This window comes from Fusarium tjaetaba (assembly GCF_013396195.1).
Source record: "Fusarium tjaetaba strain NRRL 66243 chromosome Unknown NRRL66243_c0000136, whole genome shotgun sequence".
In the NCBI taxonomy this organism is placed as follows: domain Eukaryota; kingdom Fungi; phylum Ascomycota; class Sordariomycetes; order Hypocreales; family Nectriaceae; genus Fusarium; species Fusarium tjaetaba.
Window position 1 is genome coordinate 56,059 of NW_023501332.1, and position 16,483 is coordinate 72,541.

The window sequence follows — 16,483 nt, forward strand, 5'->3', positions numbered from 1 at the left end:
CACTGTATTCAGTTTAGTCATGCTGCCTAAGCATAGCCTCTCAGTATCAGTATCTACTACTTGCGTGTTGCAGTAGAAGACATTATTAGTATCCCTCAAGGAGCAAGAAAACAGATGCCCTTGATTAAGATATTGAAATAAACTTAGTAAAGAATTACTAAATATCCTAGAATTGCTAATTTATATATAGATATACCTAAGCTTTTTGTTGCTTAGGATCGAGGTTGAATTTTCTCTCCTCTTCTAGACACCTTAACTAACTACGTCTTTCTTTTTCTCCAATGATGTAAAGAGTCATCTGTACCATCAAGCCCCCGTTTAGGAGTCCTCATCTCCGGTTCCGGCCCCAAGGGCTGCTTTGTTGGTGTGATGCGCCCAGAGAGGTCTTTGAGCTGTTCGTCACACAGTATTTTCACCTCTTCCCATCCATCCTTTTTTTCATCCGAGCTGACAAGACCATTTATTTCTTGCAAAAGCGCGGCTGAGTTGGCTGGCTCAAGACCCTGAAGGGTTAGTCTCGCACCCAATGACTTTGGCGACTGCACCACCGGATTGTTTTCCATCTGCATGTTTATGATAAGTCGGGCTAGAGACAATGATGCCTTCTGCCGGATATTGCGATCATACGCAAAGTAATCACTTCGAAACGGCCGTACAATAGCGCGATACAATAAGGGGTATGTAGTCTGAAGAACCTTTCCATCCTTGTGACAACTCAATTGGTGACTATTTCTGTTCCTTGGACGCCACGTAGGCTGGCAATCTCCTAGCAATGCAAGGTCTGGATGACGAAAGAGTAAGCTATTCAAAGAGGTGCTGTTCTCGAAGACAAAACGGACGACGTTATCCATGCCCATCTCGATTGCCAGAGTGAAAGCCAACGAGAAGTCGTTGCAGTATCTGCGGCACTTTTTGTCGTGTTGTAAGTAGCGTGGAGCTCCCATCCATGGTGAGAGACTCAATTGTCCAAATATAAATTGGAGTCTTGACAGGAGATGTAGTGTGACTGCCGGTGAGCAACCCTCTGTATCTCCGAATACCAGAGGATATAACGTATTGAAGAAGATATAATCAGAATCCGAGGGTGTAGTGGCCATTCGACACCAAATCTCAGACAAAACTGCGTAGCTACCAAAGTTTGCGCGTTGAAGGTCTCTGAATAGGCGATTGTGGATTTCTGGCTGCAGCAACATATCATAAACAGTCCTGTGCATGAATTTGACAATGCAATCTTCAATGTTGCTCTCATCGTGATGACCGTAGTGGACTTCAAGCAGGCCGCAGCACCGACTTCTTAATCGGCCCTCCATGACCCGGCATTGGGCCTCCATTTCTGACAACGCGACATGTTTGGGTCTTACTCCTGATAGACTCGTATCCCTTCCGAGCCCGTTTTCGTGTGTCAAGTATAGGCCGAGTGTCGGAATGGGGTCGAATCCTTGGAACCCTTCATTTGTGTAGACGATATGCATGAGCTTCATAGCGTCTTGCTTCTACCTTGGATCGATGCTCTCAAGCATATGCTCGATGAGATCCTCAAGTTCCTTGGGCAATTCGTCAACTCTGGCCTCGAGCTCAGTTATGGTACAAAAGTCATCGCAACCTTCGACAACAGATCGGCAAGCAAGAATAACCCAAAGAAAGACGCCGGATGCCTTTTGTGCAAACTTTTGAGTGATTTCATCGACCGGGAAGTGAGACGCTGATCTAATATATGGATGGGAAGCCACGGTATCTTGAATATACATAGCGACATCGCGTTTCGTCAAGTCCTGTAGGTTCATCTTTGGCCTTTGTCCAAATGCGGTCATGAATGCTGGGTGCGGTCAACTCGACACTAGAATCTTGAGATTTGGGAACGATTCAAGCTCGCTGATGAATCTTGCAATATCGAGATCCTTTCCTTCATATTCATCGACACCATATATCAACAGAAATATCTTCTTGTCAGCATGGAGCGTTGAACAGAGAACATTCACAGCAGTGGCCATTTCGTCAATGGACGGGACCTCGAGTTCGGGAGAACTCTGATTGTAGCACGCTTCTCGCCACATGTGCGAAAGAGCGTGCTCAGTAGCACTTGGGTCATAATGCAAGATCTGATAGAGCAGGCTACGTAGGAGCCCAGATTGTGACTTTTGTTCCGGTTTCCCAAGGGCGTAGAAAAGAAGCTTGCCGAGATTAACTCTGAGCCATTGGCCCATGTTTGAAGGAGAGCTTGCGTTTTACCATGCTGATGAAGGTACTTCATCAGAGTCGACTTGCCACTTCCAGCCTTTCCAGAGAGCCAGTATAGACCAGACGCGCTCTGTAACCAAGTGTTGAGATCATCCCACTGAAGATATTCGCTGGGTGGGTCAAGAGCCCACTGTAGAGTTTTGAAGTGAGGACTCTTGATATTCATCCTTCGGTAGTCATACCAGCGGAACCAGAGGGAGCGGACAATTCGGGACGAGATGATTGCAGACTTAGCAGCCACAGCAGCCTCACTGACGCTCGGTCTCGTATTTGATGTTACTTCGATGACCAAGTCAAGTTCAGCAAGGTCTTTGATGTTGGACAAGTCATTTTTGGAGGCAGCTGCTTCTGACGACGTTGGAATAAGATTATTCAGGGATGTATTGAAATATGAGAGGTGGTCGATGAGCGAGTTGAACTTTTCCTTATCGACGGTGATCCAGCGGAACTGCTTGCTAACTTTAAAGCTACCGTGCCGGTCAGCGTCTGATTTGATTTTTAGCTCTTCAAACTGTTTGAGGAATTTCCTGAATCGAACTGAGCTGGCGCCTTGGTAGCCCGTAGTTGACTCGGCAGACTCATCGATTCGTTTGAGACCATAGTCTCTTTGTAGAGCCTGGCCTTCGCTCAACAGAGCTTTGATGCTTTTCAGCACACGTGAGATGAGTTGCCGAGTATCCGGATTGCATAACAGAGTGGAGTCTTGCTTCAACAGTCCGACCCGGTCAGACCACTGGAGGAAAAGCATCTTCTCAACATCGAGCTTCGTATCTAGAATGGCGGCATCTTTTCCCAGGTCACGAGCTGCTGTGATCATAGAAAAGAGGTCGACGCAGTGTTTGAATAAGCTGACTAGGGTCACGGCCCCGAGGGTAAGGCCGGTTACTTCCATTGCACCGTATAAATTGTTGCGCAAGAGTGAAAATGAACTCCGAGAGGCTGGGAATGCTAGATGAAAACAGCTGCTACGGCAGTAGAGTTGGAGGGAGATGATAGACAATTCCAATTGCCAGATTGAAATATCCAATCCCGAGTCACATGGCACAGCATCACTCGCATTGGATGCCTTTTCCAGAGGGAAGCATTGTGCAGGAAAACTGGACCTTTACCCTAAGTGACGAAAATAATAAGGTAAGTCTAGCCTGGACTTAGGGGACTCTTTGCTGAGTTTATTTAATTCTCATCTCAAGTCTTACTGTTTTCTTGGTCCCCCAAGGGCAGGCCAAAATGTTGACCAATAGGACATCCTCGCTTCGATCGAGACATTTGATCGTAAATGAACAAAAGACCTAGGTAAATTAGTTTGTCCTTATATATGATATTAAACTGATCACTTAAACTCCTATCTGATGACAAAGACTCCATCTTGATTGAATGCAACTGGCTGTCTGCACTCTGCACTCAGCTTGCCGTTTTGATACTGTTCGAATTCATGATCTTTGCAGTCTTTTCCTTCTTGTTGCTCTTCACCTTCCAAATACTAGATATGTCTAGACACATCCACTAAAATTCCCCCACCTCAGGTTATGGTTCTCCCATCCACTATCCCAAGCGAACCTTAACAGCTGGTAGCTAGAACTTCGCCAGAGCCGATATGTCCGCCATTGTCATTGCACCCATTGGCGAATCGGGCCTCGGTAACAGCAGGGCCTTCCCGCCCGTTGGTACAGCAGCCTGGCTGTTCAACCTGTTAGTTATCAAGTTCTTTATCTCGTAGATACCTTACTTACCCCGGCTTTGACCTGCCTGAAGCTGCCACCAGCAGCATTACATATGTTTGGGCTTGGGTTTAAGGCCCCGTTTGGCATACGACAGCCAAGAATACGTTGAGACAGGACTCCCATTGGGACGAGCAGTAAGAGGAGAGATTCGAGGTTCATGATCGCGATGCTTCTATGCTGGCCTGAAATACTGGAGAGAATGGTAGCATCTCGTTGCGCTTTATATACTTTGTCGTTAAAGGTAGTGGGCCTTATTATAATGGAGTAGAGTCGGTCACTCTTTCGTTTGCTCCATCTTTTTGCAATCCAGCCCACAGCCAGGGATTAGGCTCCAGTAGTACAAGCCAGGTATCTACACATACCTATCGTACGGTAGTGAGATGCTTTTCATTAGTCCTTTGATGGCGTTTTTACAACGTCGTTCTCAGACAATCAGTCAACGTGATTGATATGCCACAAATAACACAAGTCCATGCCATCTGTTAAAAGCCTTTTCTTCCAATTGTAACACAAAATTGACCTATGCGCCATCCGGAGCGGATCAACCAAGCCGCTGGGCAAATCCTCGAGTTTGGTCTCATGCCCTGTCTTCTTTCAATACGGCAACACTTCCGACCATCAAAGCTCGCGTAAATAACGGGTTCTAAACTGGTTCCGCTATAAATTACTCTCCTGGTGAATAAGCTCGAATGATTCCGTGTGCTATTGGTGGCATAATTTGAAGGATGAAGTTAGATTAGCGACAGTGCACGGCCGGCAGTTGCATTCATGCGTGATGCCGCTGTGGTGCAAACTTAAAGGGTGGTATTTTGGTTTCACTATGGATATCTCATTTCTCTCTCGTATTTAGACCTCAGGTGAATATGAACCGAACTTTATTTGCAACGATAGTGCGTAGTCTCCTTCATGATATCGGAAGAGCGGCAGGTTGGTTTCTACAAATGCAGCGCTTCTTTTCCTTATGGTTTTTCAGACTCGTATATGTGATGCAATGCTGGAGTATGGAATAGCAAGCAACAGCTTGGTTTTACTTACAAGCTAACAAGAATTGGCTTCAAAATGCACTTCTCAGGAATCATTCGAAAATTCCGAATAATTTGTTTCTCAATAGTCAGATTGCCAGCCCATCTAGCCGTGTCATAGCATATGATAAGGTTCTTCCTAGCACCGCGGCGGGCGGCGATAGCGTTACTTACATTTACCAAAGCAAAATAAGGCTTTTTAATGGAATTGTCTCATTTTATCTCATTAAGACAATGTAACTTCAAGTAAACTCACCCATAAGAGATAAAAGGTCCCAGTCCCCTCACCATATGTATTCCACTTACAAGCTACTATCCTTGGATTAACTTCATCTTTACACCATCGGCAAAAACATCGTCACTCGTTACCAATATGCATTTCAAGACCCTCTTTATCTTTGCTGGAAACCTGCTCCCGGTCCTTGGAGCAGCAACCAAGTCTTCCGCTTCAACCAAGGCCCCCGAGCCCCAGCAACCGGGCATTGTCTCCAACTGCAAGTCATACTACCTCGTACAGAAGGGTGAAACATGCTCCTCGGTAGCTACCAAGAACAAGATTTCTCTGTCCGACTTTCAGACGTGGAATCCCAAGACTGGCACTGATTGCAACGCCCTTCTGGCAAACGCATACGCCTGTGTTTCCGTCACCCCGACAAAGGGCTCAACTCCAGCGAAGAAATACTCCCCTACTGAAGCTGGCATCGCCAAGAACTGCGCCAAGTACGCTCTTGTTGGCAAGACCACGACCTGCAAGTCGATCGAGACGCAGAACAAACTTTCCTTTGCCAACTTTTACAAATGGAACCCCGCTGTTGGCAAGCACTGTCAGGGTCTCAAGAAGGGTTACTATGTTTGTGTTGGTGTTGAACAGGCTGTGACTCCGACACCGACCACTCCTGAGAATGTCAAGGGCAACAAAGCGCCTTCACCGGTTCAGAAGGGAATTAACAAGTCGTGCAACGAATACCACCGTGTTTCTAAGGGTGATACTTGTTATGCTGTTGCGCAAGAGTTCAAGATCGATCTGGATGAGTTTTATAAGTGGAATCCTGCTGTTGGATCAAAGTGTGAGAACCTTTGGGCCAATTACTACTACTGTGTTAGTGTTGCTGGCGAGAAGGCCAAAACTACTCCCTCTCTCAACTAGAGCGGTACGGTTGAGGGACCTCATTCAATGTTGCAATATCTGTTTTCAGTCACATAATAATAGTAATTAGCTACCGTCAGAATATGTAAGGGGGTGCATATGTTAAACTCTTTTCCCAGGAGGATTGTGTATTGACGGTCTATAATATGTACAAGACTTGTATCTACCTTATCTAGTGCATATCATTAAATCAAGTGTTGTCATTCATTATCTGTGTTCGCGGCCTAGAGCTTAACCTCATAGGCCGCGGTCATCCATAGTAATCATTAAATCAACATCCCAAGACCGAAGAGGGCTCCAGCCGTCAATGTCCAAGCCATAAACTGATGTCCGTTGGCCCCTGAAACACTGACTGGTGTGTATGGTGCCTCTCCAGCTTCCGATGAACCACTGTGTGTGGACTTGGGTGCCGAAATCTCCTCGGTAACACTTGCTTTGGTAGTGAAGATCGTTGGGACGCCTGACTGACCCTGCTGAGTAGCAGAGGACGGTGAAGGATTCACTGAGGCCCCAGGGTGGTATCCAGAGATGGCTGTCTGGGTAGCACCACCTTGTGTCGGTTGAGGCTTGCCATTGTTGTGCTCTGATGAGCCTTGACCTGGAACAGAAGGCTGCTTATCGCCCTGTCCTGGCTGAGAGCTTCCCTGTGATTCTGCAGCTGGTGCAGGAACATGAGTCTGGCCGGCCTGGTAGCCGGATTGAGAGTTACCTGGTGATCCCTTCGTAGGCTGTACCACAGGATAACTGTGGCCACTAGCATCAACCTGATAACCTCCAATGCACCCAGCAGGCGCTGTAATAACTGGAGGTACATAGCTTCCACTGTTGCCGCCAACAGTGACATATGTTGTAATAGTAGCTGTCTCGGTAACTACACCAGTGCTGCAAGTGACATGCTCGGTTACAGTCAGGCAAACAGTCCAGACGTTGTAGGGAGTGGGGTAAGGCGTTGGTTGATGATCTCCAGAAGTTGTCTTGATGACAGTGACACCAGAAGTCTTGGAGCCAACCTTCGTGGTTCCAGAGGACGAAGAACCGGACGAAGAAGCTCCCTGGCTATAGGTTGCATAGGTTTGAGCATAAGTCTGAGTCACTGTAGTACCTGAAGAGACAGGTAGAGAGGACCCAGCTTGGCTTGTGACAGGGCTTGACTGGGATGTTGATAGAGAAGCCTGACTTTCACTCGTCGTCAAAGAAGATTGCGATAAAGCAGTTGAAGTAGCTGAGGGAGCAGAAGTAGAAACCCCAGATGATTGATCGGTGGTGCTGGAGAAACTCTGGCCGTCGGTGGATGAGGTCGTGGGCTGTACCTCGGATCCTGTTGCTGTAGATGTCACCACAGCAGTCGAGGTCTCAAGGGATGAAGTCTCATCATCGCAGTCATCAGTTGATGTTTCAACACTGGTACTGGTGGAGACTGAGTCTGTCGCCGCAGTAGTAGCTGTGGTGGACTGTGCAGAGGTTAAGGTCTCTGATGTAGATGACAAAGATGCTGAGGATAGCGATGACGACTCTGGCGTCGTTGATGTCTCTGATGTTGTGGCTTCAGTTGACGCAGTGGTGTCAGTTGTCGCAGCAGCTTCCGTCGAACTAGCCTCTGTGCTTTCGGCCTCTGACGTGGTAGTAGCTCCTGATGTAGTGCGTTCTGTCGAAGTAGCCTCTGTAGTAGTAGCTTCTGATGTAGTACCCTCAGTCGAAGTGGCCTCAGCCGAAGTAGTATCCGTAGTAGCAGCCTCTGATGTAGTAGCAGCCTCTGACGATGTAGCAACCTCTGATGTCGTAGCCTCCGTCGAAGTAGCCTCAGTTGATGCCGCAGTTGTAGTCTCTACAGCTCCCTTGATAGCAAGATCGTTTCCAGTAAACGACCTAGTCCCCTGGTAGGTGCTGATCAAAGCACAGTCACCGCTTCCGTCTAAAAACAATGCAACAGCACAATTGGTGTCAGAATCACATCGATCCACGCAATCTTGGAAAAAATCCCCTACAGAATAATAGGCAAAGATTTGCCCGTTGACTGTAGTAGTATCGCATAGGATATCGAACTTGTTGTTGTTGGGACCGGTGTAAATACTGCCAGACATTTGACTGCAAGTTAAAGATGCTAGTACACCTGGGAGAAGGGACAGGTTCAGAGCCCAGAAGGCCCCGAGGCGTTTTGAAGGTTGCATGTTAAGAAGAAAGATATAACAACGTTACGATGTTTCGAGCACTAGAGGGGGGAGGGAAAGTGGATGACCTCAGAGTCTTCTTATAGAGAGGATGGAGGCCTTTTTTCAACTGCTCTATTGATTTCTTAGCACAGCTCGCTTCTTTTAAGCTGCATAAGCTTGCAGCGATTCGCAGCTAGGCAGGGGTCGGCCAGCGCACGATGAGCTGTTGAAGCAGAGCAAGGCATATTGAATTAATTTCCTTTTTAAGCTTGTGGTATAGATCCATGCAGCTCAAATGGAGCTATTGGATGCTAGCTGGCCTATTGATGCCACTAAGACGGATACGATATGCGCTATTGATTCCCACCGGAGGCCCGCGAGCATCTAGACCAAAGAAAAAAACAACAAGCTTCAATAGACCCCTTTTGAGGCGACATTTTTTATTTTACGAGACTTTACTTATGCGTACATGCTCCTCTTAAATCGTTTCTGTTTATCGTATTCCCACAGTCGTTGACCCAACACACTCGCTCAGGATGATTCCACGAACGTACATTGCCGCTTTTATAACAGCTTGTTTAGTGGGTGCCTCTCAAAGCTGGCCCCTGTAAACCTAGCTCCAGAACAACTGAAAGCTCCATCGCGAGTGTTACTTCGACCACAGTCGGCTCCACAACTGCATCCAGCTTCGTCGACACCACTACGGTCGCGGCCTCTTCCACTTTGACCTCAGATGAAGAATCGAGCACCATAGTTACGGAATCCATCAGCAGCGCAGAGACGTCTCTCGACCCCGAGGAAACGTCAACCACTGCCTTGTCGACCACCGAAGCCACAACGACCGAGATTGCTACGACAACTGAAGCTGCTACTACTACCGACACAACGACTACATCGGAAGCCCCATCGGCTGTGCCCTTCCTCAGCAATGCTGGATTCGATGATTACGCTTCATCCCTCGCGCCCTGGGAACTCCAAACCGGCGAGAATACCGTATCCATTGCCTCAGACGTCAAACATGATGGACGCAATTCCGCTCTCATGGTCCAAGGAATGAGGGGTACCGTAGACTACATCAGGCAGCCGCTCCGGGGTTCCATTACTGCTGGTGTTGCATATACCATGTCCGCTTGGGTCAAAGCAGATATGTTTTGCCCTGGTGTCGCGCTCATCTGCACATATCAAACCAACAATTTCGATGATCCAGAGGGTATCCTTCTTACCTCGCATGTGGACGAGTGGACGCATGTTTCTTCGACTTGCACTTATACACAGGAGCAGGTTGATTCTGGGGGTTTGTATTTCATGATAGGGTTTATTTGTTCTGGGAACCAGGGTCGAGGCTATATAGATACTGTGGACTTTTCGGCTTGAGAAGCTGAGTAGGAAAGGAAAGGAATCAACCTCAATTATCACGCTTCAGACAAAGACTGTCATCCTGGGGGAACCTGTATGTCACTTTGCAATCGAGTTTGGATGCTGACATATACGTCAACCGAGACTTGAGTCCCATTGGATAAGCTGTGGTGGAGACACCGCTGCGCCTGTGTTTGTAAGCACGATCATCACCTCCGATAGCTTACATGTTGGCTGTACGATAGAAGATGATGTAGGCTGATTAATTGGTTATCGCGAGATGTGAATGAGCGCATTATATAAGTAGTTTAATCCCTTTTCTGTAGATTTCACTAAACCAGATCAGAAACAAGAACCATCACAAACCTCCTCAAGAATACTTTGACCTTGTATTATTACTCTTTGACAAGATGGTGGACCATAAAGAAATACTCCGACCAGTACGTCACTGATTGATACATCTTCGCGAATGACTAACACAAGTAAAGAAGTATAGTTTCGATGATATCCCATCCCTAGCAGGCAAAGTCGCCCTCGTCACAGGAGCCAAGTAAGTATCCCAGCGCTTCCAGCAACATAGCAACTAACAGCCTTTGAGTACTCCAGATGGTGTCGGTTATCACATTGCACATCAACTCGCCCTCAAGGGAGCAAAAGTCTACATCGGCACCCGCAATCTACAAAAAGCAACAAAAGCTATTAGAACCATGCTTGCCGAATCACCAGAGCTAAAACCCGAATCTCTCGTTCCATTTGCGGTTGACATGGGAAATTTCAAACAAGTCCAATTCGCTGCGAGAAAAGTCGTCGCAGAAGAGCCTCGGCTTGATATCCTGGTCAACAACGCTGCTGTTCTCGCTAGACCTCTTGATAAAGATGGAAATGGCATCTCGGTTTCTTTTGGCATTAATCATCTGGGCCCTTTTCTTCTGACTAGGGAGTTGTTACCGCTGCTTAATAAGACTCAGGCTGAACATCCTGGTGTGCGGATTGTGAATGTTGCTTCGACGGCTCACTACGATGTTCCGACGGGTGCAAAGTTTGGATCGCTGGAGGACTTTAATACTACTTACGGGAGTGAGGATGAATCATCCGCTAATTATCTTCGATATGGCTACTCCAAACTCGCAAGCATTTTGCACACTAAAGAGCTTCAGCGTCGTTTTGACCAGCAAGGCATTGATATTCTTGCACTCAGTGTCCATCCTGGAGGAGTTGCAACGAATGGAGCGGCAGGATACCTTGGAGGTAGAGATAACGACATCTTCCGATCGAACCTCTCACCTTTCGAGGGTGCCATTACACCTCTATTTGCCGCTGCTCATCCGGAACCAGCTCGACAGAGAGATAAGTATGCTGGGTCGTTTATCATGCCGTTCGGTGGACTGAAAGAACCAACTGAGGACGCGAATAACGTCGAGTTGGCGAAACAACTCTGGACAACGTCTGAGAAGGTGGTCAGTAGTGTGTTGGACTGTTTCATTTGGGATAGCATATTGATGCCAATGGGGGGCATTTTCAATATTGGGCAAAAACCATAGATACTCGTTTTTACGATTTCTCAAAGGTTGTGATTTTCTTAATAGACTATTTTATTGGACCGTCTGAACATATCACTATTTAAACCAAATTGAAGAGCAATCTAGCTGAAGAACGTCTCCCAAACGAACTCCACTAACATTATCCCGATAGATAATGGATCTTTCCACTAAGTGACCATTTCACTATCAGCTCTTGGCAGCCGTGGTCCTCAACTAAACCTGCACTATCAGAGCTTTAATGGCTCATCCTACCAAACTCATGCAGTATAACCGCTTGGCATTGCCCTCTACGTTCAAATGACGTAAACAACACCTGACTCTCAGACATTTCCTAACATGGCAACTATAGCCACCAAGCAAGACACCTCTTCTCCACAAAGCAATGACGCTGATCTCTGGGGTTTCCCCAAAGTCCCCGGAAATAGTGAAATGGTTCGGTTAAATGAGGAAAAGTGGTTCCTGGAATCATCAGTGAATATAAACTTGCAATCTTCCATGATGATCTGCATGTCTTCTCTCATTCATTTCCCTCTGTTCTTTTTTACGAGTTATTAAAGGATTATGTCATAATGAGAACTTGGTTCGGTCGTGGCAAGAAACTGCAGCGCGCGGTAACATCATGCTGTCTCTGCGCTTTTGTTCTTTACGGCTATGATCAAGGTGTCTTTGGAGGCATTCTCGAGAACGAGGATTGGATGCGACAGTTTAATGATCCTGGCGATACTTTGACTGGATTCATTACCTCAAGCTATAATCTGGGCTGTTTGTTGGGGTGTTTTAAGAATTTCTTTGTTGGTGAGAAGCTTGGTAGGAGGTGGACTATTTGGGTGGCCATGGGTTGGATCCTTGTTGGGGCTGCGTTGCAAGCAACTGCATTTACACGAGGACATCTCATCGTGGGGCGGGTTGTAACTGGTTTTGGCACCGGTCTCAAGACCTCTACTGTCCCCATGTAAGTTGGAGCATTGACATTTTCCGGAATTATAACTAATTGCTTAGGTATCAATCCGAACTTTGTGAGGGTACAAAGCGTGGTCGTCTCGTCTCGGCAGAAGTCATGTTCGTTGGTATCGGCATCGCCTTCGCATACTGGTGGGATTTTGCCTTTAGCTTCGTCGGTGGGCCCTTCGCATGGCGATGGCCTCTCGCTTTTCAAGCTGTCTTTGCATTCTGGGTCATCTTTGTGGTGTTTGGTGTACCGGAGTCGCCTCGTTGGTTGCTCAATCATGGAAAGAGACAAGAGGCCGTCGAAGTGCTGTCAGCAGTCTATGATAAATCAATTGACCATCCTGATATTCAGCGAGAGGTTCAGTCAATCGAGGCGGCTTTATCGATGGAAGCCGAAGCAGAGGGAAGTGCTTCTTGGGCTTCGACCTTTAGGAAGGATAAGGTCAGCACGAGATACCGAGTCTTCCTTGCTTGGTTCGTGCAGTTTATGAACCAGGCTGGTGGCATCAACCTGGTCGTTTACTACATCTTAAGTAAGTTCTATATCCTATTGCAATAACTGGAATGCTAATGCCTCCAGCTGTTCTGACCGCCAACGTCGGGCTGGAACACAGGCTGGCCCAGATCATCGCCGGCTGTATCCAGCTGATGTTTCCCATCGGATCCTTACTCCCTACGCTAGCTTTGGACAAGATGGGTCGTCGGTCTACCATGATGTGGGGATCTGCTGGGCTGTCTTTCTCGATGATGATGGTAGCCGCACTCTTATCTCAGGCAGATGATACATCACGAGGTCGAGCATTTGCTGCTGGATCAGTAGCTTTCTTCTTTACATACATGCTTGTGTTTGGTGCCAGCATGAACTGCGTTCCGTGGGTTTACGTCCCCGAAATCCTCCCTCTTCATGCTCGAACCAAGGGGACTGCCATTGGCGTCAGTTCCAACTGGCTTTGGAATTTTACAGTAGTAAGTCTCAGTAATCAACAACTTTCTCTGTTTATATATAGCTGACGATTCAAAGGTCATGATTACTCCCATCCTCATCAATCGTCTTCAGTGGAAGGCATATTTAATCTTTATGGCCACCAACCTCATTTTCGTTCCGATCATCTTCTTTTTATACCCCGAGACATCTAACCTAGCTCTTGAAGAAGTTGACTACATCTTTGCTCGTGGCGAGAATACTGTTCAAGTGGCTAGGGAGATGCAGAAAGAACTTGCTCTTCATGGACGCCTGGCGGATGATAGATATCCTGAGAACGCAACAAAGGTGGAAAGTAAGCCGCATAAGAGGGGTGATGAATTTGTTGAGCATGCACCTGCTTGAATTCTAGATATCTAGTAGGTATACAAGAAGAGTCTTGGGCTGTTTGTGTTATGAGACAACTTGACCATCAGGCAGTGACCCAAGTAGTTAGAAACATTGAAGCCTAAAGATTAAATGAAGATTACAAATTTGAACGCGATTTTGAAACCCATCATACGATATCTTAGGATAGCCTGAGCAGTGATCGAAGAGTATTCAATGCTCGGCACTAAACTCAGCGGTGAGCACTGAATAATTAAGGGTGAGCTAGTCAAGGCCCCTGAAGAGTCAAATTCAGGCTACTTCATAGTATCCATGCATTTCGTAGGCTAATCGGATGTCGGCACTGACTATTGAACTGCCGGGATAATTAAGCTTTGACATGAGACGACGAACAGGTATAATTTGTATGCGCCGGACGACACGGACTTCAACACGAGCGAGATGAACCATAAGAAGCCTAAAAATGGGTGTATCTCGTATTTTATATATATTAAACTTTCCAGGAACCCTGTGGTTGGAGAATAGGTATATTGGAGGGTGAAAGCCGAGTATATATTGTTCATTGTCTCGATGGCATTACTACTTTTATTCCAAGCTGACATTCAGAACAGAAACAGGATTTGCCTTGTTCTACTAGAAATCTGCGGCAGAGGTTAGTACTTATAGAATCCCGTCATTCGTTCAGCCAGCCAAAATACTAAACTCCAGCAGCTCATCCATCCATCTCTACCCATCATGTTCGCCCAAGCCATCCTCCTCATCGCCTTCGCGTCCAACGCATTCGGCACACCCTACGTAGTCACTAATCCCAAGGACCTCCACAGCACCTGGTCCAGCGACGACTTCGGCGCCACACCCGCTCCCGATGGCCACTCCATCAAGTGGTCATTCACCGTAAAAGGACACAACGGTGTTCCAGACCCAGGAAACTTTGCAGCTTATTGCCACGGCTTGCAGGTGGTTTCGGACGACCTCGATCTCACGGGCAAGCCTGCCTTTGAGCGCTGCAACGACACCGCGTACGAGGCTCGCCAGTACTTTTCTGGGCAGCTCACTACCGTCGAGGTTCGTCGCACGGATTATCCTGATCTTGGGAAGGAGGTGCAGATTTCTGCTACGGCGAATTATAGCTCGACCAACGATAACATTGTTGGTGCGTACTTGAAGTTTGGCAATTTCCAGACAAAGTTCATTTCTACGCCTATTCAGGATTAGAAATTGGTTATCGAATGATTAGTCCATGGTTTGTCTGTGGAGCGTCATTTCTTGTATATCTGTGAGACGATGAATCTATAACTTATAACCTGCAACGTGACCGTCTTCGTGATTGTATAGGCAAATGCTGTTTCTGGTGCAAGGTGATGGCCAATTCCACTATCAACGTAATATCGATTGATGCCACTGAGTATTGAATACTTGACTATTTAAGCGTAGGCTTTGAGATACCCTAAGTGCCGTCCCTCACTACTCAGAGCAGTCTCAATTAAGACCCAAGGTCGCAAGAATTATAATTCCCGGCATTCACTCCGAGGATCGCTTATTAAGAACCTTCCCCAACCCACTAGTTACCCCTCCCTCTTCCGCCTTCGGATAAGGCACCATGTTTCGGAAAACTATCTCGCAATTAACTCAAAGTGACTTCTCTTTTCAAATTCACCTTTGCTAGCTAGAACACCCTCTCATCCTTGAACCAAGTTCGCAGCAATGACTACTTATCACATTCGTGACGTTGATAACCGAGTGAAGGGGCGTCTCGCTCTTGTAACCGGAGCCAGGTACGACATACACCTTGATGATATGGTCCATTCAATGCTAATTATTCTCAGTGGTGGAATTGGTTCAGCTATTGCCAGAGGTCTTGCAGCAGAAGGCTGCGATGTCGTACTCCACTGCAACGCCAGTCTGGTGAGTTGCTCAAACCAACAAAATGTCTCTTACTAAACTAAACCACGTTTCCAGCATAAAGTCGATGCCTTGTCTAAAGAGCTAACGTCAGCTCACCCCGATCAACTCTTTCCCTGTGTATCAGCCGATCTCAGTTCTCGCGACGAAACCCGCGGCTTGGTCGACAAGGTCTTTCAAGACTCTAGCATATCTGCCAAGCACAAAGCAGTGTCTATTCTCGTTGCAAATGCTGGTCTTGGCAGACGTATTCGAGATATCCAGAATATCGAAGAAGATGACTGGGACTCGGTTATGGAAGTCAATGCAAGGAGTCAGTTTGTAGTGGTCAAAGCCTGCTTGCCTGCTATGAGGGCGCAAAGCTGGGGTCGTGTGATTCTGGTCGGAAGTATTGCGAGTACGGGTGGCGGTATTAATGGGTGTCATTATGCGGCAACCAAGGGAGCTCTTAGGTGAGATTTTGATGATTATGACACTATGTACGAGAACTGACTTCCCAAAGCTCGATGGGCAAGAATCTTTCAACTGTCTTGGCCGGCGAGGGAGTTACAGTTAACACTGTAAGTCTAAACAAGTTGTCCACCCACAGATACTAACAGAAGGTCCAGATTCTCCCGGCGATGATTGGTTTTACAGACATGATTCCAACGCCAAAAGAAACGTGAGTGTTCTCTACAGTCGGAAGGTTCCTGTCAATAAGCTGACCCGAGACTTCAGAACATGGACAAGAAAGACCGATCTGGAGGAACTCAAAGAAACAGATCCAGGCCTAGCCATTGCAGCAAGCGTTCCCGTCCGCCGGTTGGGTCATCCTACAGAGGTTGCCAACATCGCTGTTATGTAAGTACACTCTCTATCATTTTGTATAAGGTCTAACGTTCCGAAGGATGGCAAAAACTGGATATCTCACAGGGCAAGATATCATCTTGTCTGGTGGTTTGAAGTAAACTCATGGTTTCTCAAGGCTCTCTGCGTATAACTTGATTAGTTCAGCTGCGACAAAGGCCAAAAAGAACATACAACACCGGGGATTCGCTGGTCGTCACCGACCCAACTACTAATCCAGCGCTTCGCAGCTTGACTATGGGAGAGCGGACGGGATCCCGTATTTTCTACGAGCTTTGGTCGTATGTATCATAGGCTACTCCA

The 16,483-nt window shown here is 47.0% G+C and overlaps 7 protein-coding genes across 7 annotated transcripts; 4 read left to right on the forward strand and 3 right to left on the reverse strand.

Moving 5' to 3' along the window:
* Positions 1–1,493: 1,493 nt before the first annotated feature.
* On the reverse strand, positions 1,494–3,130 carry FTJAE_6920 (uncharacterized protein; the record flags this gene model as incomplete). The annotated part of the gene is made up of 3 exons (XM_037353583.1): positions 1,494–1,784; positions 1,839–2,185; positions 2,230–3,130. The coding sequence occupies 3 exons, from the start codon at positions 3,128–3,130 to the stop codon at positions 1,494–1,496; spliced, it is 1,539 nt and encodes a 512-aa protein (XP_037206011.1).
* A 666-nt stretch (positions 3,131–3,796) lies between these two features.
* Positions 3,797–4,118, reverse strand: FTJAE_6921 (secreted in xylem 14; the record flags this gene model as incomplete). The annotated part of the gene is made up of 2 exons (XM_037353584.1): positions 3,797–3,916; positions 3,969–4,118. 2 exons carry the CDS (start codon positions 4,116–4,118, stop codon positions 3,797–3,799), a joined length of 270 nt encoding a protein of 89 aa, XP_037206012.1.
* A 1,236-nt stretch (positions 4,119–5,354) lies between these two features.
* On the forward strand, positions 5,355–6,128 carry FTJAE_6922 (Autolysin; the record flags this gene model as incomplete). Its single annotated transcript, XM_037353585.1, has 1 exon — positions 5,355–6,128. The coding sequence occupies one exon, from the start codon at positions 5,355–5,357 to the stop codon at positions 6,126–6,128; it is 774 nt and encodes a 257-aa protein (XP_037206013.1).
* Positions 6,129–6,394: 266 nt separating this feature from the next.
* Positions 6,395–8,296, reverse strand: FTJAE_6923 (proteoglycan; the record flags this gene model as incomplete). Its single annotated transcript, XM_037353586.1, has 1 exon — positions 6,395–8,296. The coding sequence occupies one exon, from the start codon at positions 8,294–8,296 to the stop codon at positions 6,395–6,397; it is 1,902 nt and encodes a 633-aa protein (XP_037206014.1).
* Positions 8,297–8,814: 518 nt separating this feature from the next.
* Positions 8,815–13,465, forward strand: FTJAE_6924 (sugar transporter STL1; the record flags this gene model as incomplete). The annotated part of the gene is made up of 10 exons (XM_037353587.1): positions 8,815–8,828; positions 8,902–9,572; positions 10,010–10,074; positions 10,123–10,184; positions 10,233–11,091; positions 11,733–12,127; positions 12,175–12,656; positions 12,704–13,089; positions 13,145–13,400; positions 13,458–13,465. 10 exons carry the CDS (start codon positions 8,815–8,817, stop codon positions 13,463–13,465), a joined length of 3,198 nt encoding a protein of 1,065 aa, XP_037206015.1.
* A 702-nt stretch (positions 13,466–14,167) lies between these two features.
* FTJAE_6925 (uncharacterized protein) lies at positions 14,168–14,647 on the forward strand (the record flags this gene model as incomplete). The annotated part of the gene is made up of 1 exon (XM_037353588.1): positions 14,168–14,647. The coding sequence occupies one exon, from the start codon at positions 14,168–14,170 to the stop codon at positions 14,645–14,647; it is 480 nt and encodes a 159-aa protein (XP_037206016.1).
* Positions 14,648–15,136: 489 nt separating this feature from the next.
* On the forward strand, positions 15,137–16,281 carry FTJAE_6926 (uncharacterized protein; the record flags this gene model as incomplete). The annotated part of the gene is made up of 7 exons (XM_037353589.1): positions 15,137–15,207; positions 15,259–15,337; positions 15,392–15,786; positions 15,837–15,894; positions 15,943–15,995; positions 16,052–16,174; positions 16,221–16,281. 7 exons carry the CDS (start codon positions 15,137–15,139, stop codon positions 16,279–16,281), a joined length of 840 nt encoding a protein of 279 aa, XP_037206017.1.
* Positions 16,282–16,483: the final 202 nt, after the last annotated feature.